At 38.7% G+C, this 25,840-nt stretch overlaps 1 protein-coding gene across 1 annotated transcript; it reads right to left on the reverse strand.

Moving 5' to 3' along the window:
- On the reverse strand, window positions 1-22,913 carry STEAP2 (STEAP2 metalloreductase). Its single transcript, XM_082846387.1, has 6 exons — window positions 22,777-22,913; window positions 11,240-11,364; window positions 10,475-10,999; window positions 7,484-8,011; window positions 4,439-4,603; window positions 1-2,464 (listed from the first exon to the last, which is right to left on the reverse strand). Exons 3-6 carry the CDS (start codon window positions 10,964-10,966, stop codon window positions 2,177-2,179), a joined length of 1,473 nt encoding a protein of 490 aa, XP_082702513.1. The 5' UTR covers window positions 10,967-10,999; window positions 11,240-11,364; window positions 22,777-22,913; the 3' UTR covers window positions 1-2,176.
- Window positions 22,914-25,840: the final 2,927 nt, after the last annotated feature.

Consider the following 25,840-nt stretch of genomic DNA (forward strand, 5'->3'; position numbering starts at 1 on the left):
GTAAAAAGTGCAAGCTACTAAAATTCAGCAAGAGGACATCAGAGAATCATGAGTAGTTTACGAAACTGACATGATGCGGTACTAGGGAAAGAGCCATTGGTGGGAAAGGTAGCCTCCACTAAGTAAAAGTCCATTTATCTTTGGCAGCTGGATTCAGTAGAACCTTACTGGGTAAGTTTAAAAATGTTATAATTTCAGGAAGAGGAATACATATAATTGTATCTGTCTGCAACTTTCTATTTTAATAAGGAAAGAGCAAACGGAAAAAAAACATAGGGCCTTCTAACCAAAGTATGAACAAAATGCAATTTTAATGTGGAATGTCAGCACTGAAAACTTTCATGAATAATCTGTATGATTCTATGTCTCTAGAGTACATTTATAATTAACTGCTCATCTAAATATCCTTCATGCTTGCAAACTGCTCCCTAATTAGTGGCTGAGCAGGCAGGAGGACTTCTCAAGAAGAGAAAAAGAGATGACCAACTCTACAGGGACTTTTTAAGATTCTGTAGGACCTCAGCCATTCATTAAAACTGCTGTGGTCCTATCTGCTGTAGTCCCTCACTGCACAGGGAGGCCTATGGACTGCCATGGATCTCCCGGGTCCTGTCCCAGGCAAGATCCTCTCCTAGGGTAAGTGTGGATTATCCCACAGGCAATGATAAATTTATGATTTTACTATTTTCATATATCTTTTGACACCCACAACGCACTGTAAAGAATGTCAGTGCCTTTATATCTTAGAGGAAGCATCTAGATTGGTATGCATGGGGATGGGGCAGGGGCCATACAGCCCAGCGGCTAAAACTGTAGCCTCTGAAATATGACTGCCTGGACTTGAATGCTGGCTCTGCCACTCACTAACTGCATGACCTTGGGCAACTTTTCTATGCTCCAGTATCCTTATATGTAAAATGAGGAAAATAACTACCTCTGTCATGGGGTTGTTGTAAGTACTGAATGGGAAAACACAAGTAAAATGCTTAGAACAGTGCCTGGCAGGTTATAATCCATCCATGAATGTCAGTAAAATCCTGTACCATTTGGAGTATGACTGGCTAAGGTGCAACAGCATAGATCAGCTGACAACTCCTTGTGTGTAAACATAACACTTTCCCTCTAACTAGAAACAATTATAAGATTCCCAAGATTGGTACTAGGTGAGAAAGATCAGTTTTGGAGGCCAGATGTTACTGTCTTCTCCCTGATCAGTATATTAATATGCAAATAAAACTGCTCTGTAACAAGATAAAGAATAAAATCTTTCATGAGGTACACATTATCAGTATATAGTTCATGTCTCCAATGCATTTTAAACATAATTTCAAGTTCAGTTTGTCTCTTTAATTTGTGTTTGTTTATAAATCACATTGGTTCATACAATTGATTACATTCTTCAAACCCGATCTTATGAAAGAAATATAGGGATTTTAACCATGCACCCTTTCCTAGATACTAATGTAATGTGTCCTTTCTTAAAAATAATGCATGGTTATGCATTTCTATTTCTTAAGCTAGATAATAATTAAAACCTTACTGAAGCTTCAGAAAAGAAATATATTTATTGAATTATATTAAAACTTAAAGTTCTGGGCTTCTCTGGTGGCGCAGTGGTTGAGAGTCTGCCTGCCAACGTAGGGGACACGGGTTCGTGCCCCGGTCCGGGAAGATCCCACATGCCGCGGAGCGGCTGGGCCCGTGAGCCATGGCTGCTGAGCCTGCGCGTCCGGAGCCTGTGCTCCGCAACAGGAGAGGCCACAACAGTGAGAGGCCCGCGTACCACAAAAAAAAAAAACAAAAAAAACCTTAAAGTTCTGCTGGTGTGCAAAGTTTTTTTAACATTATGTTGTATCTATATTATTAACTACAAATATTTCTGCCTGATTATGGAATAAAGTTTGTTAAAATAACAATAGCCTTACGATTGTACAAAACAAAACAAAACATACCTACATTTCAACAATAAGTTGACTATAAAAACTCATATTGGCAAAATGTGACATTAGTGAAAACAAATTTGAAGAAAATTCTACCACTAATTCAGCTGAGATTTCACTGAAGAGGTATCAGCCCATAGCAGTTTGACAGTGCACTTGCAACTGAAGATAAAGGAAGTCATAAAAATAATGGCATGAGGAGAACTTTATATGGCATCAGGGAGCACCATTTATCATCACATTACTGTAACCCTCTCTGGTGAGAGATGAGGAACTGCTCCTCCAATACCTTCTTCTAGAAATTGGCTCTTTTCCCAGCCTTTTTTAATTCTCTTTAGCTTTTGGCTTATACATGGAAGGAGTAAAATGATCTTACCCAGAATTACAATTGAGGGCAAAACAAGAGCAAGAACAAAGTTTGGTGGTGTATAAAATCTGTAGTACTCTTCTTCAAAAGCTCGTTTCCATCCATAAATTAAAACATGGAAAGTACTTATGAGCAGAGCAACATAGCCAAGTGTAGACTTGAGATAGGGGAGGAAGAAAAAGAAACAGAATAAGAAGCAAATTATTCAAACTCATAAATTAACCCATCCAGATATACCAAGTTTATATTTTGATAACACTATTTTATCTTAAATTACTGAGTTATTCTTTGTTCTCTACTGCATTAAACAATTTTAGTATTTTCATATATTTCTTATATATTTATATGCACTTTTTTTTACACAAATAAGGCTGTATTGCATATAGCCTAATATTTTGATTATTTATCACATCCAGAACCTTTGCCTCATGTCATTAAATATGAAAACATGACTTTAATGCTGTATGATATTCTATTGAATGGATGTGCTATAATTTACCTAACCATTCCTTTTTGTTGATCATTTACTCTGTTTCCTACTTTCCTCAACTATAATGTCACTTTAAGCCCTTTTCTATATTTTGGTTTATTTCCTTAGAATTGATTTCTAATAGTGGGATTACTGGTCAAAACATCTGGGTTTTCCTTAAGGATACTGATAAAAACTGGAAAACTCCTTTATAAAAGTTATCCACATTTCTACCAGTTGTGTTATTTTTTTTAAATGTGTGTATGTGTGTATATAATACATGTATACATACATATATACACATGTATATAATAAAATTAAATGCTGAAGAGCATTCTCATAAGTATACACACACATACATACTAGTTGAAGATAAATATGAAAAATCTTACAGTATTAATATGTAACATAAAAAGCATTTCAAATGGCTTTATCAACCATATTATATAAGATTATTAAGAGCACTTTGTTAAACAGTTCACAGGTTAAAATCAAAAAGTTCAGCATTTTGGGTTCCCTACGTTATGTTTAATTGCTTATTTAAGAAATGGTCTATGTTACATAAAATGTAGTACTACATCGGCATAATAATGTAACTTCTAACTTCACTGGGGAAGGATCAACTCTCTCGCAGAAAACTGTTCTGCTTGCAATTACTCATCTAAATTTATAATGATACTTTGCACCTGTCTAGCACCTTTTATCAGTGGGCCTTCTATTTCTTTTCAGGTGTGATTAAACTAGCAGTTGGGAAAATATTCACATTTTATTTCCCTCAAAAAGGAAAAATGAATTTAGACGAGGGATATGCCCTTAATTTGAATGAGATTTTTAGATCACTTAAAAAAAAAAACTCAAGCGAAGAGGCAAAAAACAAAACTAAAAACAAACAAAATTTAGTGTACCACCAAATGACACCCATCCGCATACTGTGCTATAAACCATTTGGATACAACCAATACTGATTTTATGGTAATTTAGGTAGGGTCTCAGTTTGAGTTATATATTTTTAAAGTATGCAAATGTATTAAATAGCTATTACTGGAGAAAGTGAAGTTTAACTTGTCAAAGAACACAATGTTATCTTGAAAACCCTTTGTAGACACTCATATACATATGTATACAACTGATGTACCAAATACATATACTAACAAGAATGATAAGGCTGGTTGCTTGCCATAATCCATTAACTACCACTTGTGTTTGTATGTGTATACACATTTCCTTTAAAATATTCAAACTGAGCTTCTCTCCACTTGAATTATGATGAATGAGACTTTTCTAGACAGATCAAGATGACTCAAAATATAAAGTAAGTCTTCATTCATTTGCCCAATAATAAATTGACTTTGGTATTAAACTTGATCTAAGCTCATTCCTCCCCCACTTTTTTTTTTTTTTTTTCTTTTTCAAATAACCTTTATCTGTAACATAGTAGGCAGTACTATCAAAGCTTTCCAGTAAAGTCCTGTACTGGTCTTTCACTTGCTAAACCAGAATGGTCCTAAGCTGGCCTCTAGCAACACACACTCCACGAGCTAGGTGCATGAACAGCAGTCCCAGGGGCACTCTTTTATTAGCAGCATATTTAAAATCCAACTGTACTTAACTGGAATTAAAAATCTATGCCACCCAGTCCCTCACCAAACAAAGCCCACATACCTGAATGAAACTGAATTCCCTCCAGTTTAAAGCATTGCTCACTGAAGGGATGGAGGTGACCGCCAGGAGGGAAAGTAAGCCAAGGCTCATTATACCAAAGGAAATATACATTTCAACTCTCCAAACTTCTTCCTCGTTCCAAGAGTTTTCAATATTTGCATGAACCTAACAAGAAAGCAAACGTGAATTTCCTTTGTTTGGTAGAATATTAACTGATTCAGCACAGAGTTCACTCTTGGCCTAACAATATGTCATATATTGACATAGAACATTTGAGTTGCACTAATTCAATTTAACAAACTGTTATGGAGAACCTATTACTGGATGGTATTGTTCCAGGTGTGAGGGAAAGAGAAGGGAGAGTTAAACAAAAAGAGGGCTAAGATTCTCTCCTTCCTCACCCACATGTGAGAAGGGTGGGTAAATCTGTCACCACATTTGTAATACATCATGGTGACAGGGACTCTGGAGTCCCAAGACCGTGAAATACTGAGTGGTTGGTTCCAGAGGGACACAAAAGAAGTACTGGCAGTTAGACTTAGTTTTCTGGTGCTTTTATAAGTTAGTTTAAACTTGGTTGAATATTTTGGGTACACTCTGGCCTTAGTTCAATTTAGAATCCAGGCAGGGAATTTCTAAACTATGTCTGTGCCTTCCTTTCTTACTTGAAGATTATTTATATGTTGATTTACCTCTTCTTACCTTCTTTTCCCCAGGAAGCTGAGATTTCCCTGAGGATAAAGCCCTAAGGAGTGCAAATACTTACCCACTTGAATGGCCTCATTAATATACTTTCCAACTGTCCAGTTGCCTCATTCAGTACTTTCCCTTACATTGATAATGCACATATAATCAAGCCAGAGTTTAACTCTGAATATGTTGTATTCTGCATAGGGGCTACTTTTAGAATTGTCTATTTACATGCAAACAATATAATTAGAGTATAAATCAAGGCTTGGATTCCTTGGGTTAAAGCTTCGGTTTAAGTAATCTATTCATGGAAAACATTCTAACTTAACACCAGCTTAACTTTTTGTCCAATTCCAGGTAACCAAACATACTTGAAATGAAAAAAAAAAAAGAGAGAGAAAAGCTATTTCTTAGCCATTTAGTTCCCTGAAGCAATCATACCAACACCCTGAAAAGAGCCACAGAGCTTCTCTGTGGATAAAGGCTCTTATTATCTCATTTGGTGTCTATACAACAATACAGAATAACAGCATACTCCAGTATACCTGGAGATTACAACCTGAATCTATCTACAAGCCCTCCCAATTCATCCCTTTGTTCCATGAGTATGTTTTTTGAGTGTCTACAATGTGTCAGGCACAGTTCCAGGCATTAGGCATATATCAGTGAACGAAACAAAGACCCCTCCTCTTGTGAACTTACATTATGATGAGAGAAGGCAGAGAACAGTAAATAAACAAAGAACACAGTGTCTTAGAAGGTGGTAAATACTATTGAACAAAGAGAAAGGAGCAGGTAAAGTAAGAGGGGCTGAGAGTACCAGGGTTGAGTCAGAAGCAGGTGGTAGAATGTAAATTGGTATCCAAATGAAGCCCTCGCTGAGGAGGTAAGAACTTGATGGAAGAAATTTTCACATATTGAGGTATAGGGAAGTCATTCTGGCTTATACACGATTTGGCTTGAAATTTATGCTAATCAGAACAGCCTGTCTTACGGCCTGTCAAACATACATTGTATATCAGCTTTACCATTAAAGAGAAGAATGTTGCTCATCATCAAGTTATACAAAGGGTTCAGTCACAACCCACTGTCAGTTGACAGCGGGCCCTGAGGGGAATTCAGGAGGAAAAAAAACAGGATGAGGCTTTCTGTGCTTTGAAATATTGGCCCCTAGGTCGTTAAGATGCATATCTTAGGAAGAATTTCAATGACCCCAGATTCTTGCATCTTCCCATATATAGAAAAGCACTAAAATCATTAACTTGAGATATCTGTTCTTTGTGATTAGCAGTAATTCTTTATCAAAGATGTATGTTTGACTACACTTATTTCCCAGCCAAAAAATTCATATACACACTGGCTCCTTCCCTACCTCTTCAGAATAGTCCCCTCAGAGCTACTGAGAGGTTGTCTTCAGTTGGGCGCAAATAAAACTCTCTTCTATTCTTATTATTGATTGTTTATTGATTATTTGTGTCAACAAACTGAAGACATGAAGGAGGTGAGGAAGCTGGTGGAGTAGATATCAAAGCCTTAGTATTCATTTAAGTGGTTATTTTTAGAGAGAATGGCTTAAAGAACATCAATCTAGTAATTTTTTTCAAATTATTTTAGGTTTTATTGTTGAAACAAGTGTAAGTACTGGATGCTACATACTTGGACTGTGATGCCTTGGTTTCTTATAAAATGCAAAATCTCTTACACATTTGTTTAGTACACACGCGGTACTCTGCTTTCACTGAGAAATGCTACATCAAAGAGCTTCAGTGAAACCCCTTACATTTGCTGAATGGAAATTGAGGAAAATCATAGTCTATTCCATCATAAAGCCCCTTCCATGAAGCTGTCCCAGATATTTTCTTGAAGAGCTAAGTGCTAGAAAAGGTTCACCTGAGGAAGCAGTATCTTTCCTGCTTTATGATAACAAAAACCTTGTGTGTCTCCTGATCTTGACTTCCTATTCTGTTTTATATTTTCACTGGTTCTAATTTTATTGTGTATGTTTACTGAGAACTGCCTTATTATTTCATGGAACATAGACAATTATAAAATAATTAACTGATGCTGAAAGTAATCACTGCAATTGTAACATTAAAAAAAGAAAACAAAACCCAGCTCTTTCTGCAAAGAAAGGGATAGTAGCAGCTTTTATTCTAAATGATTCTGAATTAGCCTCATAATTCTTGTGCAGAAACATTGTTTAAAGAACAATTCTTTCTCTTCCCTAAATATACCAAAATGTCTATTACAAGATATGTAAAGTTTTATTTTACACTGTTTTAAATCTCATGTTTTACAAATTTTAATAATCACGTATTTTACTAGCAGCAGATAAATATCAAGCACATCCCATACCTGCTGATAAGCCAGGTTGAGAAACAAGTATCTTTCTGACCTTCTCATTGGTAAGCAGAGGCTGTAGGCAACGTGGACTGAAGCGAAGAAAAAGCTTAGTAATCCTAGCTGTTTTCTACACTGTAACCAGGTCTCCAACCAAGGTGGAAATCTTCTATACTTGGTGCCATAATAAAGCTGATAGGCAGCGGCCAGGAGACCTGCCAGGTACACCAGGGACAGCAAAGTAATGGCAACTATGGGCAAGGTTTTATTCACAATTTCAATAGGAATCTTGTAAAAGTCACTCTGCTGGTTTCTAATATATGGATAAATCACATCTCTGACAAAAGAATAAAGAAAGAAAAACGTGGCCAGGCTTATGGCTACCACCACTGGCCCTCTCCAGAGAGTAAATAGTCGCAGGGGTAAATTTTCAATCTCCCTGGCTGATGATAATGATCCCAAGTCAACGGGAATGAAATTCAACTGACGGGCAAGTTCAATAACCTGTTGTCGAGCTTGAATATTGTTGCTGCATATATAAACCTATGGAAAAAACAGAAGACTCATCATTACTATTATTGCTTATAAAAATGGTAACAATCACACGTTCCATTTAATCCACAGAGCATCACTTATGATGACCCTGCGTGATGCCAAAAAATTAAGGAGATAAAGCATTTATTAATTTATTAATCTATTTATAGGTTAAAATAGTATCATAAAAACAACAAAGTCCTTGCTACCATCAATGACATGAAAAGAAAATGCAGAAAAATCTAGCTTGAACCTGGGAATAGAAGTCCTCAGGGGAAGGGAGGCGGGAAGAGAGAAAGGTTTCTGGATCACCAGGTTCTGAGCAGACAAGGTAAGGTCTTCCCTCCAACAGTCTAGGTGGAGTTTGAGCTGCAGGCCATGCCCCTCCCCTGTCCAGCTCTCTCACTCCTGCAGGGAACCCGGTGGGGCTGGCTCTCCAGGTTTTGGTGGACAGTACTTAGTTCTAGGACTGTAGTGATTCTGCCGAGTAGAGTGATTTCAAGCATTGCCCTTCATGGCTATTCAGCAAGGGAAAAGATAAGCATGGATTCTGAATGGTTGAATTTGTAATTAAAACCTCTAAATGATATCATGATGCTACACTATTTATAAAATTTAACTTTTGGCTTAGAAACCAATTCACCAAAACCATGGATAATCTCAGGTATATTATTATTTCATTGGTCAGAATTATGAAATTCTTTCATCTTTAAATAAGGATAATTTAAAGTGGGGAAAGAATAGCATTAATAGGCTTAGTTAACTTAAACAGTAAAGTAACTGCCATTTTCTAAGAGCTGTTGCCTCTATAGGAACTCTAAGATGGGACTGTGATCAGTGTGGGTGAGGGTGGGCTTTCAAACTACCAAAACCTCTTAGATATTGTAATGTAGTTGAGAATTCACAAATATTTGTTGAACACCAAGTTCACAAGTTCCTGGCTGGAGTGAGCCAGGATTAGAGTTAGAAAAATTTTGCTATAAAATCTCTGAGCTATGTTCAGGGAAAACAAATTCCTAAATGTATCCCTGAGGATGTTTACATAAAGGCTCTGAAACAGACCACACTTAAATGCTTGCCTACTAAACCTAGTTACATAATGGTGAGAATGCAGAGCTCTTAGGATTTTTAATTTTATCTAACGTTAACCATATAAATGACAAAGTCTATACTATTATACAAATGTTCATGAACTTCTAAAATGGAGCAGGGAAGGTGGAGGAATATATACCAAAGAAGTAAGGAAAAGCATTCTCAAATTTATTACAAGTGCGACAATGGTGGATTAAACTGTTTTTACTTCACTGGGAAAAAAACTACAAATTATAAAATTTTATAATAAACCAAAAGAATAAATCAAACATTCATAAAGCCACAAGGACTACAAAATACAAATGAAACTCTTTCTGTAGCTCACATTGAACTTAATCTCTTGTCCTACAATTTCTTTTGTTGAATAATTAAAATTATCACAAATATGGGCAAAGGATTAAATTCAGGTTTATCTCTAATTTGCTAGATTTGTATCCATTGCCAAACCTTGGTTGATATGCAAAAGAAAAAAAGGATTCAGAAATACTCTCTAGGAAAGTAAGAAAGTATACATTCTTCCAAATTAAACACTTGAAAATGAATGGTTATCATGACTCTGATATGCAGCATATAGTGATGTAATACTTGAATTTATTTTCTAAGACATCTAATCCACTGTCTTTATGGACAAAAATAAAAGTATTTTATCATCATGCTTCATTATAATGCACAACCACACTTTTGAAAGATTTTTAAGGTGCACTATTTTATGTGTTTACTTATAAAAGCTCCCATTCCACAAAAGCATTGATGGAGCTCCCCATCTGCTTTATTCTCAAACTGAACTAAACAGAACTCATAGATTAAAGGAGAACCTAAGAAATCCAATCTGCTTCTACCTTCCCCACGCAGATTGAAATCTACCCTTAAAATAAAACAAACTGGACTATTTAAAATTCTATGAATAATCTACATAAAATAAAAGGTACTTCTAAAGCATTCTTCTTCAGGATCATACTACATAGCATTTCGCTCAGAGATGGGATACTGTTTACCAAATAGCTTCAAGGAAGGAAGAAGGGAGGATGGAAGGATGGGTGGGAGGGAGAGAGGGAAAGAAAAAAGACATGATTGAGATTGTTTTAATATTTGAGGAAGCAAGGAGATGGCCCATTATTCAACTGCCAACCTTGCCTTTTTCTTCAATTAGCTGATTATGATAGGAATGTTTCAGTTATTTTCTCAGCTTTTCACATCATTTTGGGAATAGAAATGTGCCCTTACAAGGTCAGGACACAAATCTTCAGGAGCTCATACATAGTTTTCAAAATGATAATCATTGGAGAGTGTCAAAATTCAGTTTTTAAATATATGATATTTGTTTTAACTATTTCAGTACAAAATACCATCTAACTAAGAATAAAAGTTAAAAATACATACTTGTCGGCTGGCATCCTTTGGTCCTAACTGAAGTGCCCAAGCTGAGATAACATTAAATCCTTTCACAATCAAGGAGTCCGGGAATAATGAAGCCAAATATTCTGCATTGGATTCTGGGTATTGGTTTATCCTCATGTTATTGCTCACATCAATCAGGATTTTACCCACAAGCAGATGTCTCAGGTTCCACAGGGAGGTGTAATGTTCTCTATGTATAGCAACAAATATTATATTTGTTTTTATTAGAGCATCTTCATGGTGAGTAACATCTACTACATGAGGAAAAAATTCAGAAGCAAACTTAGGATTTCTGCTTCCTATGACCACATGATAGCCACATCTAATAAGTCGAATGGTCAGGGATTTAGCAAAATCCCCACTTCCAATTACACCTACAGTGACCTTCTTTGCATCTTTGATACCATTTATGCCATTAGGCAAAAACGTTTCGCTAAGGCTCTTGGGGCTTCCCATCATAGAGATCGATTCCATGATACGGACTCTTCTAAGATCACCAGGGATATCCTAGGGGAGAGAAAATAAAATGCTCATCAATTACTTATTAGCAAACATGATTACACTTCTAGATGTTATAACAACATCCCTTGTTTCTAGAGGTAAAATAGTTTGGCAGGCTATATAACCTCGAACACTGCAAGACACAATTTGTAAGCTAAAAATGGATCTCGAAATAGAAAAATGACCTGTCACAAAGTTGATGCGCTAAAGTGGAGCTTCTCAAATTTTAATGCGTACTTAAATTACCTGAGAATCGTGTTATAATGCAGATTCTGATTCAGTAGGTCTGGAGTGAGGCCCAAGATTCTGCATTTCTAATAAGGTGATGCCAATGTTGCTGGTCTACGGGCCCCTCTTTGAACAGCAAGGCTCTAGAGTGCAAAAGGAAAGAGACTGAAGTTTTCAGCAAGGGAGAACTTTTTAAAAAACACAGTTCTAACAAGTGTGATTATCCAGTTGCTCAGCAGACCAGAGGCAGCAAGTCAGAAATGCCACTAAAGGTAGAGAAGGACTATGACAGTTCATCATAGCTCACAAGACAACAGAAAACAGAAAAACAATAATAAAAACCAAGAACTTATTTATAACCCCAAACTGTCTACAGTCATTTGTGATGGGGTCTACCTCAGTAGCTAGTGAGGGACTTTATTACTAAATGAGAGTAAGCTAAATCAGCTACTAAAGAATGAAACCTTGCACTTAAATAATATTTTCAGAAAAGTAGGCATCAAAATACAACAAAGAATTAATTAAATACAATAGACTTCTATCATTCACCCTATGTCCTATTAACTTATCATAGAGAAAGATAGCTTCCCTGTGTAAAGGGGGTTAATAATGTGTTGATGGTCTTAATGTACACAGTACTTTTGAAATCTTTTTCTTCCCATTTTTTTTTTTCCCATTGGTTACATACAACATGATGCAGTTATTTTTGCTGGAAAAATCTGTCAAATTGTTTTCTGAGTGACTAACACCTTATAGGCTCATATTTGTTGTAACTTGCTCGAGCACACCAATCAGATCACCATGAATCAGTGTCACTGTTGGGTCTGGATAAAAAATACTCTTCCATTTTATCCGCAATGCACCATTTCCTTTATGCTAACAGCAGATGTGGATCACTTCAGAGAACTTAATGGATTTTACAGGAATAGGTGGAATGTTTTAAAAAACATTTTTTTGGGTTTTTACTAAATGAAATTTGAAATTACTGGAGCAAGGAAAATCCAACTTTTTACCCTAGAACTGGAGCATGTTCAATGACTCCAAATACATCAGTAAATTAATCTTTAAAAAGATAATAATAGTATTACCTAATACTCATATAGCATACACTATGTGCCAGCTCTGTGCTTTACAAATTAACTGAGTGAATCCCCACAACTACCCGATGAGATAGGTACTAATACTGTCATGCCCATTTTGCAGATGAGGAAACTGTCACATGCAGAAGATAATTTGTACAAGGTCACAAGAGAGAAACTAGAGGAACCAGGATTAGAACCCAGGCAGTCTAGCTAAGGTATGTGTCATCTGGGTGCATGTAAGGAATTTAAGGAAGATATGGGGGCGGGGTCAAGGTGGAAGAGTGATGGTTGTGTTCATATTAGTGTATTCTCCTTCTCTGGTGATGTCGTTGCTCCTTAGCATTGCCTACTCATCTTAATGTCTAACTTGGATCTTGGGAAAGGAGAAAACTCACTATTTTTTAATCTATTACATGTTTCATTTCATACTTTTCAAGATATAAGGGGTGATAATTATTTCTTGTCCCTTGGAGTGACCCCATACACCCTGAAAGGCAGGCGGGGGTCAGAGGCACCAGGTTAGTACAAAACTGTCAACATCTTGGAGATATTGTTGGCCACTTGGAGAATCAGGAGCAGTTAAAGGAATCAGAAGTAATTAAATCAATGCTCATTTCATTAAACAATTCAAGGTGAACTGACCAACCTACCCCTAGTCGTATACCTTATCTAAGGGTAAAAAGAGTTAACTAGACTCACACACCAGAAACCAAGTTTCCTATATCCCAGTCCCAAGTTCTTCTGAGTAGAGACTGTAGCATCTCCCCATACGTAAGAATTTCAAAATCTTTAAATATAAGAATCATGATGATCAAGACCTTTTCAAATGAAAAACAAAAACAAAACAGTATCACTTATCTGCTTATTTTACAAAGCAAGTTCAAACCCCTTCTGCACATCAGAATGTGAATAGGTTAAAATACATTAGGGCCTAATAATGTCATCTCTGGGTACCTCATTATACCCTGTATTTTATACATATTAATAAGTGACTCTGTCCTAACATGTCTGGGCCTTATTCACATTGTATTTCTAATGGCAAGTTCTAACTGAACCCTTTAATAGTATGACTGTGCCTACAAATAGAAGTTGGCCTAAAAAATGAGACTCTTTTCATCAAAGTGTTAAGGAATGTAAAAGCATTCATGAGAGGAAAAAAAAAACCAACCTTTAACGATCGGAGAGGTGGATTATTTGTGTATTGCTGAAAGCATATAATAATACCATGTGCTTGTCTGCTATTTCATAGTTCACAGTATTTTCACATATATTACCTTATTTAATTCTCAGATGGCTGTGAAGTACATATTATGCCCATCTTAAAGATGAGGAAACAGAGGCTTAGAGAACCTTAGCAATTTATCAAAGACAGTACAGTTGGTAGTTAACACAAGGCTTCAAATACGAGTCTTTTGACCTCTGCTCATTCTAATATTGCAGTGCCAACATTGTATGGGGAATCTTAAAACTGTCTAGATCACCAAATGTCACCCATTAACTTTACTCTCCAAAAGAAATACTAACTCTAAATAGTTTAAGCTTAGGATAGTTTTAGGTAAATCCAAAGCTATAAGGTTAGGAATTCTAGCTACCAGTCAATTGTTCAAATCAATCAATCAACAATAAATCCAATTTTTAGATCAAAACCAACCAAAGACCTAAATTTATTAATACTACAAAACAAAACATGATTGGTTGATGCGTATCTCTTGGAGAGCCCCCAGATAGCAACTCATTTTCTTTTGGGGGCTCTGCAAACACTGTGAAGGTGTGTACTGCTTCAAGAGGGAAGGGAAAAAGAGCCGAGAAGTATGTCCGTATCCTGTGGAACCCATCCGTACACAGACTTAAAAGCAATGCATCTCCACAAACTATGGGGGCTGAGACACTGGAGCAAAACCTCATCAATCACTTCACAATTTGCTAAGCCATCATTTTGGATCACTTGATTAACAGCTGAGTTGAAGTTTACAATCATGATATCCATTAAAAATGGGGTTATAAGAAGTGAATTATGTCAATAGCTGAAAAAGGTTTACCTATTTACAAAATAAGAGTGATAAGCACCTTACATTGTACATTTCCACTGACAAGGAGTGATGCAACTATAATCTAAAGGCAGATCTACTCTGCTGTGATCCAGTGTGAATTTATCCAGGCCACTGTGTGCTTTGCACATAAGAGATAAAGAAGAGACGCATGGTGCGTACACTTAAGGAGTTTACGTTCCAGTTAGGAAGAGACAGTATGTACTTGGAATAAAAAGCAGAAAAAAATCCTCATATCAGCATATAATTAAGAACTAGACTGTATGATCAGAGCATAGTTATTCTAGAAAATCAGGGAGAGAAAAATATCACATGGTGTTCCCTTACCTCAAGTCATTCTATATATTTATGAATTGTACTTGGGAAATAATCTCTAAATTACACAGAATGTCTTCAAACCAGGTTCATGACAGTACACTACAGGCTCATTCTAGCTTAAAACCATAAGGATCCAAAATTAAATTTGGCTTTCTGTGACCTTACTTTAAAAGTGCTAGGACACTGGTTCCCAAATATGAAGCTATCACTGGTCGACAGCAATTAAAAAGTATATGGATACAATAGGGAGTTTTTCATAAAATTATTCAATTTAACAAATTGTCCTTTACTCTGAGAGTATCTCTTAACTACTGGTCAAAATGTCCTTTTTTCATAAAAGGATAGTGATAAAAGCTGTTTGAGTTGGCAGTCCTATATAGATCCTCTCCCTCTCCTTTTTATTTTACTGGTCTGACATTAGGAAACTCTCTATATAAAGTACACCTTAAGCCTGTTGGAGAGAAAACATTTCTGGGGAGGGGAGAAAAGCACCTTGGAACAAACTCCCTGATGCTAGAGATGTCTGCTTAATCCTCACATGAAATATCAAATATCCCAATCTAATTTTCTGTGACTAAATTGTGATTCTTACCATCATGATCTTTGGGTTGCAAAAAGATATTCCCTACATTCTCAGCATTTAAATAAACATATAAAGCCCATCTGTTTATAACAATAAAGTATTTCTTTGAGGGAAGAGGTGGGGTTTTTTTTTAGGTTTTTATTTTTTGGAAGAAATTCTTAAGTCCTTTAGACAATGCCAGAAGCAAAGCTGCAATTCTGCTTGAAAAATTAGAATGTGATTTCTTAAAGCATGGTCCCTGAACCAGCGGCATCAGAATCACCTGGGAACTTGTTAGAAATGTAAATTCTTAGGACCTACCGGAGACCTCCTAAATCAGAAACCCTGGGAGTGGAGCCCAGCAATCTGCATCATAAAAAGCCCTCAGGTGATTCTGATGCACATTAAAGTTTGAGAATAACTGTCCTAATATAATGCAGTCCAATCACTATTCGCTATTTGAATATTAAAATCCACTTAAGTCAGACTATTAAATTCTTTCCCTCACTTGAAACTTTTGCGTAATCTGTATGCATCCTCATTTAAAAATCATTTTCCAAAAATTACAAAATAGTAATTTTATTAAAACTATGCAGATCTATTCTTTGAAATTCTGTTTATAAACTATGGTAATTACAAATGATTCATTAATATTTCATACTTGGATCTGAGTGTCTTTTTGTGTTAATGTTTTTGTGTGTGTGTGTGTGTATGTGTTAATGTTTTATAGAACCAAAAGATTTTCAGAAAATAGCATTAAAGCGAAAGTTTGACTAACTCCAAGCCTTCCAGACTTTTCAAATAACCAGAATTTTAATGATATTCAAAATTACAAGTAACTTCCAAGGTATTTCCTAGGCTTAGTATGTATTCAATATATACGTTTATATGGGTATGATTTTATGATGTTTCTAGGTCCTAAGTCATCAAAACAAAACTTTATATGTTTATCATGTTGCAATTGCTAGGGTAAGAAAGCAGTCTAGTTCATGGTAGGAAGATTTTCAACAAAAAAGCGTTCTGGTTAAATTTAGGTTAGTCTAGAAATTCAATTTTTAAAATGTATTACTCAAGGACTTCAGTTAATAAAAAATTTTAGTATCTTCTTCAATAAATTAAAGCAACAACATCCCAAGACCTCCCCACCAACCCACTTTTCTTCTGCGTTTAGGCCAGAGAAGAAGCTACACACGTCCTTCCATCCACCTCATAGTATATATAGCCTGCTACGTCAAGCACAGCCATGTCTCCTGTGCATGCCTGGGCTTTCATAGCACTGCAATTTAACATGACCAGGGGGTATGTCTAAAATGAAGCTGGGAGTAGCAGGTCTCAAAATGGCTGAAATAATTTCCCCATCTTATAACCTTGTTGCAGATGGTACTCTGAGATAAGGACACCTATATTTATTGGCTAGCAAATACAAGTTTTTCTACATTGCAGTAACTTATTCATAAACAAATAATCTTCTATGATGGGCCTGCTATTCTAGCCTCTACACAAACCCCTTTCCCTAATTTCAATACCATACCATAAACAGTTTACCAATGGCACCAATGCCCACTGGGTGCTATGAACTTTAGGGGTCTCTGATGATTGACATCAATTTAGAAATCAGTCCACAACCAAAGGTCATAATGATACTCACCCATCCATCCCCAACCATTCCCCCATCCAATGTCTTACTAAGCCCTATCCACCAGGCATGCAGCTAGATGTTAACACTCCAATGATACAAAACAGGCAGTGGCTTCCTGGCCATCCAAGCAACATGATTAAATTATGAATATTGAAGCATATATAACAACTAAAAAATAAGTTTTATTGAGGTGAAATATACATATCATGAAATTTACCCATTTTAAATGTATAAATTAATGATTTTCAGTATTTACAGTTATGTAAGCATCTCCACAATCCAATTTTAGAACATTCCCACTAGCAGTAACTGTTATTACTCAAATTTTAATAAAACCTGCCGAGAGTATACGCCTCTTTAAAAAAAAATCCTACTTCCCACAATGTCCTGAAAGCCCCACTGGCTTTTATACACACAGCAGATTGTGACTTCAATTTTGCTGACTGTGCTGGATGCTATGGGAGTACCAGAAGGTCCCACTCACTGCTTGGGTTAAGTGGAGAGGCAGAGCCTCAGTCTCAGAGCTGCCTCTTCCCACAACAGAGAATGACCTTCTAAAGCAGCGGTTCTCAGCTCCAGCTGCACCCTGGAGTGACCTGAGGAGCTTTACCACATAGTGATACCTAGTCACCACCACCCCTCCACCCAGATTTTTATTTAATTGGTCTGGAGTTCAGCCTGGGTATCAGGACTTTTTAAGAGATCCTCAGGTGTTTTAATATGCAGCCAAGATCAAAAACAACTCTACTAAAAGAGTTAGGATTCAACCTCATACTTATTTTGGTATTTGGAGATAACAGATGTGGTTTTTTGATCCTCAGTTACACTCCTTTTCACACTGTTGTTTGTAATAATGAAAAATAACCCTAGCAAGAGACTAATAGCTGCCCTTGAATGCTGGAAGCTATAGAATATGCATGCAGCCCTTTCCCCTTTCTCACGCAGGCTCCGAGCTATCTCAGAAGGTCCACTCACTATTTTGCAATATCCTCTCTTCATTTTTTGGAAAGGGCAGTACCATTCCTTAAAATGTGTCATCCCACCACACAGCATACTTTGTTCCTGTTAGCTCATAACATTCAAAATCAGAATGTTCCAGTGAGGCTGTCTCTTCTTTCCACTTGACGAGGGGCTCCTCTCCTCAGTTCTCCAGGCATCAGAGGTTCTGCTGACCTGAGCAGACAAGAATTTCCAGGTGGACCGACTATCAAGCTTTAATGTGGGTATGATCATCTAGGGATCTTGCTACAATGCACATTCTAATTCTCCAGGTCTGGGGGGGGCTTGAGAGTGTGCAGTTTTCCCAGGCCCCCAGGTGATACCCATGGTCCTAGTTCATGGGCCACATTTGGACTAGCAAGGCACTAGAGTTTCTGTACCTTTTGTTTTGATCTTATTCACAGGTAATACAGACTAGATAATTGAAAAGACTATGACATTTATACAAAGTTTTGTTTATGTGGTGTCGAGGAGAAAGAATAGGCCCGGGCTTCTGAAATCACCTTGTTTCCTGAGTCTTAGTTTCCTTTGTTAAATGGAAAACAAAAAAGTTGTACTTGACTCTGCATTCCTTCCCAACACTAAAATTCTTTTGTTTCCAAGAATTATAGCTAGATAATGGTAATTGCTAGCTTTTATTTAACACTGTGACACTTCTACTTTATGAGCTCCATCTAACAGTGTGATTTAAGTAGCATAAGGGTTCCTTGAAATTTCAAGGTCACAGTTTTCTTGCGTGGACATTTGACTTGATGTATGCATTTAAATCTTAAAGTACATTATCAAGCTAAGAGAATTCCATTACACTCAGATACATGAAATCCTAAGATTTTCAATTTAGAGGAGTTTCCTTGACATTCCTCTGGCTGAATGGCAGCTGTTGTGCTATATTAATTTTATAAAACAAAACAGAATTTGTTTCACATATAAACATCTAGAGCATTAATTGTTGGATAACAGTAACTCTGAAAGGGCTGTCCTCAGAGATCTTGATGACATTCACAACCTGCTGATTTGGATGTGTTATCAAGAAAATGTAATCCTCCAGGGCCATGAGATGAAGTTAGTGTATTTTTGACTTTGAAAGCCACATCTGAACCTTTCTTCTTCTGTCCTGCAAACCCCAAGCTCCTTTGAAGCCCACGGCACCTCGTAATATCCTCTCCCTATACTCACTGCTGTCATCTACTGACTTCTAGCTTATTCATTATCACTAGTGACTTTGGCCCCCAATACATACAAACTCTTCCTCTCTATCCCAGCAGTTGTCATCCTTGTCTACTACTTCATCATTCAAATGAATGAAGCATTCAACCTCATGGCTTCATTTCCTTCACTTACTCATCTAAGGCAATGAATCTTTGCCTCCACCATACCTCAGATATCTCCAAGCACTATCTCTTAGCCTTCCAATAACCTTAGTCAAATGTTCACACTGATAATTGCAGATGGTAGAAGAAATCTGATCCACTGACTATATTCTCACTCTCCCGGTTTCTTTATCCATCCTAGATTCCACAGTGTATATTTACCATTACTCACTTAAAAAGATCGACTCTTGTTACAGACTAAATGTTTATCATCCCCTATCCCCCAACAGTTCATATGTTGCAATCCTAACCCCCAATGTAATGGTATTAGGATGTGCAACCTTTGGGAGGGGATTAGGTCACAAGGGTGAAACCTTTATCAATGGGATGAAAAGAGAGCCCAGAGAGCTCTGGGCTCTCTTCTGCCATATGAGGACACAGTGAGAAGTTGGCTGTCTATGAACCAGGAAGTAGGCCCCTACCAGACTGAATCTGCGGTTGCTCTGATCTTGGACTTCCCAGCCTCCAGAACTGTGAAAAATAAATGTTTATTGTTTAAGCCACCCAGCCAATGATATTCTGTTATAGCAGCCTGAACAGATTAGGACAACTCTCTTGTTCTCCATCACATCCACTTGGCAAAACTCAAGCCCTGGAAGAACCCAGCTATCCATTTTCACTGTATCTGTATCCAAGTTGGTGAAGGCTGCTAAAGAAAAATCAGACAACGCAGCTCACCTTCAATTCACAATCATTAACCTCACCTATCAAAGGACAGTCTGTCCACTTCTGTCCTAGAGACCATCCCTTTTCTCCTCCCAAGCAGCTGTGGTTATGATCTCCTCATAGACATCTCAAACTTAACAGTTCAAAACAAAACACTTTTTCTACCCAGAACTGTTTGCATTCATCCAAATTTCCTCCTCTCAGTAAATGATATCATTACTCATCAGTTGCTCAAGCCAGAAATCTGGGAGTGATCCTCCAGTCCTTGTTTTCCCTCACCCTTGACATAAATAAAATCCAACACCAGGGCTTCCCTGATGGCGCAGTGGTTGAGAGTCCGCCTGCCGATGCAGGGGATGAACGTTCGTGCCCCGGTCCGGGAAGATCCCACATGCCGCAGAGCGGCTGGGCCCTTGAGCCATGGCCGCTGAGCCTGCGCATCCGGAGCCTGTGCTCTGCAACGGGAGAGGCCACACGGTGAGAAGCCTGCGTACCGCAAAAAAAAAAAAAAAAAAAAATCCAACACCAACTTCTGTTTTCCAAAATATTTCTTAAATCCCTCTCCAATGACACCAGCTTAATCCAGGTCTCTCTCATCTCTCACCTGAACTCTGCAAACATTTTCTAATGGTCTCTCTACTTACTCCTTTGCCTCTTTCCAAACCATTCTCTAGGAAGCAGCTGAGATCACCCTAAATTGTAAATCAGATGATGTCTTTCACCTCCTTAAAAATCAGTGGCTCCCTGTTGCATTTTGAACTGCAGTCACCTTCTTGACCTAAATGAACCTGACCTGAAGACTCTGAATGAACTAGCTAGTCTTAGCACAACTCCTTTTTAAAAATATTTTATTTATTATTTATTTATTTAGGCTGCACCAGGTCTTAGTTGCGGCACAGGAGATCTTCGTTGCAGCATATGAGATCTTTTTAGTTGCGGCTTGCGGACTCTTTAGTTGTGGCGTGCATGCGGGATCTAGTTCCCTGACCAGGGATCAAAGCCGGGCCCCGTTCATTGGGAGCACAGAGTCTTAACCACTGGACCACCAGGAAAGTCCCCCAGCACAACTCTTCAATGTCATCCTGTATGACTGTTATTCCCTATGGTCCAGCCACAGCAACCTTTTCTTGAAGTAGAAAAGACCAATCACTTTCCCATCCTGTGAACACTGCACATCCTATCATGTCTCTTCAATACGATGATTCACTCCAGTTTTGTTCTGTTTTGAGCCCCTGTTAGGTTTCCTTTCTTATGTAACTGTTCTTTACTCATTACTATTTCCCCCACCAGAAAATAAGCTCCTTGAGGGCAGAACCATGTTTGTCTTGTCCATCGTTGCCTCCACAGTGCCTGGCACATAGTATATACATAAGAATGCAATAAATATTCTTTGTTGTCAAATGCATCCAAAAATGTCAGGACCAGAAGAGCTGTAATAGGTCTCTAGATAAGATCCCTCATTTTGCTGATGAAGGCTTGTGGGCCGAAAGCGGGTGATATGTCAATGTCATGGTTAAGTCAATGTCATGGTTACTGGCTGAGCACAGACAGAATAAATGCATCTCCTGATGCCCTGAATGCCCTTTATTGAAACTGCAGTATTAAAATATAATTACGCTCATTCATTTCAAGTCTATTTTCCATGTCACTAGTACAATAAAAAGTGACCTGGATACAGTTTTTCATTTCCTTTCTGCACAATTAGCTCAATTCATCATTATTAATACTGTCTCATTCCCTTACCCCTCCACCCCCCCCAATGACTGACAAGCTAAGAGAAAGAAACTGCAGCCATTCCAGTTATGTTTCTAAATATGCTGCAAAATCTCTAGGACGGGTGTTTTTCTTCTGTAGACAGCTTTTAAGCTTTGAAACAAGAGAGAGCTGTAGAGTAAAAAAAAAAAATTAAAAAAAAATACAGCCTTAAAATAAAGAAAGAAAAAAATAAATGGAGGTCAACACGACGAGGAAATAATAAAGGTGAAAAAAGTGTATGGGGTGTGATGGGGTACTAGTTTGGAGAGAACTAAAAAGGTTCCCAGCACCAGGGCTGTTAACAGGACTAGAATCCAATCAAAGTCAAGAGGGTGGCAGTGGGGCAGGAGTTCGAATTCTACTTGCACTTCCACCCACAGTAATGAGTGATAATTAACCATGGCCTGGAATAAGTTTTTCCATCTAAAAAATGTACGGCCTGAGGAGTAAAAACTGACATCAATCCTTCTCCAAGGGGTGGGGAAGATAATAAATGGAAATCTCTCGACAAAAATTCTCTTTATCTCCCTGCTCTATTTTAAGAGCAAGATTTTGGGGGCATAATTTTGAACAAGTTTTGGCTGTGGCTGAATACGGGGTTCTGATAATTTAGGACACTCAGAGAAGAGGCCAATTACTTTCTAACACATAATGGCCTAAACACACCACGGTCACATCACTGGGTAATAAACAAAATGACTACTAGAAATACTTAGATTTCGAAAAGCAGCGCTGCCCGATCTTCAATGAAATGCCCCGCATGAACCCAAAGTGGTAAGGAGACTATCAGGGAGGCTAAGGTAACCTGCCCGTCCTCTCCCTTTGGGGCACATCCTACCTGGGACAATGTCTCTCCTGGCCTCCTTTCTCCTGGGCCCAACCAACCTCAGGACTTTCTGGGAGCTCGGGGAAGTAGGGGGCGGGATCCGTGGAAGAGACACGCTTCCCACTCTCCGCCTCTAGGTACCAGGCGATCCAGGACCCCAGCAGCTCAGGCGGACGCCGCAGACGGCGCGGAATCCAGGGGAGGAGGGATGCAGTGCTTGGCGCCGACCGCATCTGGCCCCCCAACTCCGCCCCCGCCACCGCGTCTAGAGCTCTCGCCAGCCCGCTCACCTCCGCGCCCTCCGCGCCGCGTAGGGGCGGGCCTCGCAGCTCTCCGCGAACAGCGCCGACTCTCCAGCGGCCTCGTCGCGCTCTAAGGCCTAGGAACCGCGCCTCCGGCCCGCGGCTGCACACTGGCTGCCGCGGCGGTCACGCTTGGGCAGCTTCTCCGCCTCCCCAAGCTGGATCGCGCAGGACCGGGGAGGGGAGGAGGAGGAGAGAGGGCGGGAGGAAGGGCGGTGCGCGGAGCCCGGCCTCGCCCGACGCGCCGCTAGGGGCTGCGCTCAGTGAGGGCGCAGAGCGCGGAGCTGGCCCCGGGACGCCGAGTGGAGGCCCTAGCGGACGAGGTGGGAGTGCCGAGGAGCCGGGGAGGAGTCGGAGAGCTCGGAGCGGGGGCGGGGCAGGCGTGGGGAGAGCGCGGCAACGCGGAGCGCCGAGAGGGCCAGCAGAGGGGCGGGGAGTCTGGCCGGCATGGCTCCAGCTTCGCGCTCCCCGCCTCCACCCACCCCCAAACCTTCTGGGAGCTGCCGCGTATCCGCCCTTGGCCTGCGCTTTCCTGCAGGGCTCTCCCAGGGTTCCTTTTGAAGCCTCTCTAGAACAGCTGAGACCACTTTTCTCCTCCACTGCGTGAGTGATGTGTGGTCGCCTTTCCACTCTAGACTTTGCTTTTTATTACACTCCCACCCCCTTCCCCACTCAGTTCCTGACAAGTCTCCAAGAAACTGCGCTTTTTATCCTGTACGTGTTCTTTCCCTCACCTCTACCCACCCAAATCATCTTTTGGATGGACTGCGTCCTTGGAGGAAAATGTTCAGAAATGCCCTTTCGTGAACCACATTTTAAAACTCCCTGGGATAGGAAAAGCCGGCGGGCTGCATAGTAGTTTGTTAGCTTTGACCTTTACTCTAGCTGGTGGCGCTCGAGCTTTGGTGTTGGAGAAAAGACGGTTAGGCCTGGCGGTCAGGATACCTGGGTTCCTGAGAAAGACATTTAACTGCCAGGGCCGCAATGGCCTTGAGTGTTCAGAGGATTCCTGAGCTGTAAGGCCACCTTTGGTTTGGGGAGTATGTAGATTTTCTCCCTGCAGATTGCCAAATAGTCAGGTATCCTTTATTTTTTGTGCTGAAGATGTAAGCAGAAGCAAGAGATCTTTATTCTCAAATATAAAATCAGTTCACTGAAGATTCTCAAATTTGGGGAATTTGTTTGCATGCATTAGTGAATCCCCATTTCAGCAAATTTAAGTTTAAAAAAAATCTCTCCCGGTGGTTTATTAACCAGGAAAAAAAACTCTTGAAGTCGGTCTTGGATCGATCTTGGACACTGCACTTTCCCCTCTGTAGTCTATAGAGAGATTAACCTTTGCAAATGCTGCTTTGGAAATACATTCTTTGTTTGACTTGACATGTGCCCCCTCCCCCCCCACAAATATTATCGAGGTTTGAAGTTTAGACAAGCTACCTTTCAATGGTGTGTCATGATGTGGCAGCATTGGCATCTGGTAAAATTCTTTGCACTTTGCTAAGTGGAAAAAAATAATTAAATTTTATGTCAATTTTTATTATTTTTGTTTCAACACTACTCTGAAATAATGAAATTAGCGTCTTTATAGGACTTCTGTATGACAAGTGGAGGAAATTCATGAATCTTAGTAGTTGATGAAAAGTAGCTTTCCTATATTCTTAAAAAATACAATAGCATTATATCAGTTTCACAAGAGGTTATTAAAAAATAAAGCATTTTTAACCTAAACTATAAATTATTGTATAATACAGGTAGGAAAGCTATATATTTTAAATATTTTTAATAACTGTCATAACATGGACTATTCAAAAAAAAATCAAGTTGTATGTGAAATCACTTATCCTAAAAGAGAATCAATGAGTCAATAATTTGCAATTTCCAGAAGGAATGTCTGCTCTTCGTACTTGAACTATTAAAATAAGAAGACATCCTCGAAGGAAAATCTCATGTCACCAAATGTGTTCCACAAAATTGTTGGTATTTATGCAAAGCATGATTCCTTTCAACAACTTCTTCCATGGTTACTGTCATTTTTACTACAGTTTTCAGTTGGAGTTTCAGAGTATAAAAATGATTTTGCAAGATTTAACAGGTCATGATGTGCTCTCTGAGAAATCTCTTTAGTTCCCTGAAGTAGTAATGGGTTCCCCTGAAGTGCAGCAATAATTTATTAAATGGATCTCTAGTGGCCTAGAGGTTTTTATTTTTTTTAATAGATCTTTATTGGAGTATAACTGCTTCACATTACTGTGTTAGTTTCTGCTGCACAACAAAGCAAATCAGTCATATGCATACACATGTCCCCATATCCGCTCCCTCTTCAGCCTCCCTCCCACCCTCCCTATCCCACCCCTCTAGGTCATCGCAAATCACCTATCTCCTTGTGCTATGCTGCTGCTTCCCACCAGCCAAATATTTGACGTTCCGTAACGTATATATGTCAATGCTACTCTCACTTTGCCCCAGCTCCCCCCTCCCACCCCATGTCCTCAAGTCCATTCTCTACGTCTACCTCTTTATTCCTGCCCTGCAACTATGTTCATCAGTACCATTTTTTTTTTTTAGATTCCATATATATTTGTTAGTATACGGTATTTGTTTTTCTCTTTCTGACTTACTTCACTCTGTATTACAGACTCTAGGTCCATCCACCTCGCTACAAATAACTCAATTTCATTTCTTTTTATGGCTGAGTAATATTCCATTGTATATGTGTGCCACATCTTCTTTATCCATTCATCTGTTGATGGACACTTAGGTTGCTTCCATGTCCTGACTATTGTAAATAGTGCTGCAATGAACATTGGGGTACATGTTTCTTTTTGAATTATGGTTTTCTCAGGGCATATGTATCCATTCAGCCAGTCTGTGTCTTTTGGTTGGTGCATTTAATCCATTTACATTCAAGGTTATTATCGATATGTATGTTCCTATTACCATTTTCTTAATTGTTTTGGGTTTGTTTTTGTAGGTCTTTTTCTTCTCTTGTGTTTCCCACTTAGACAATTTCTTTAGCATTTGTTGTAACACTGGTTTGGTGATGCTGAATTCT

This window comes from Leucopleurus acutus (genome assembly GCF_964270905.1).
Source record: "Leucopleurus acutus genome assembly, chromosome: 9".
Lineage (NCBI taxonomy): Eukaryota > Metazoa > Chordata > Mammalia > Artiodactyla > Delphinidae > Leucopleurus > Leucopleurus acutus.

Coding starts and splice junctions, on each gene's coding strand:
- STEAP2 (XM_082846387.1), bottom strand. CDS start 10,966: ATGGAATCGATCTCTATGATGGGAAGCCCCAAGAGCCTTAGCGAAACG. Junction 4,604..7,483: donor TCAACCTGGCTTATCAGCAG/GTATGGGATGTG, acceptor CTTTCTTGTTAG/GTTCATGCAAATATTGAAAA. Junction 2,465..4,438: donor GGGAATTCAGTTTCATTCAG/GTATGTGGGCTT, acceptor CCCTATCTCAAG/TCTACACTTGGCTATGTTGC.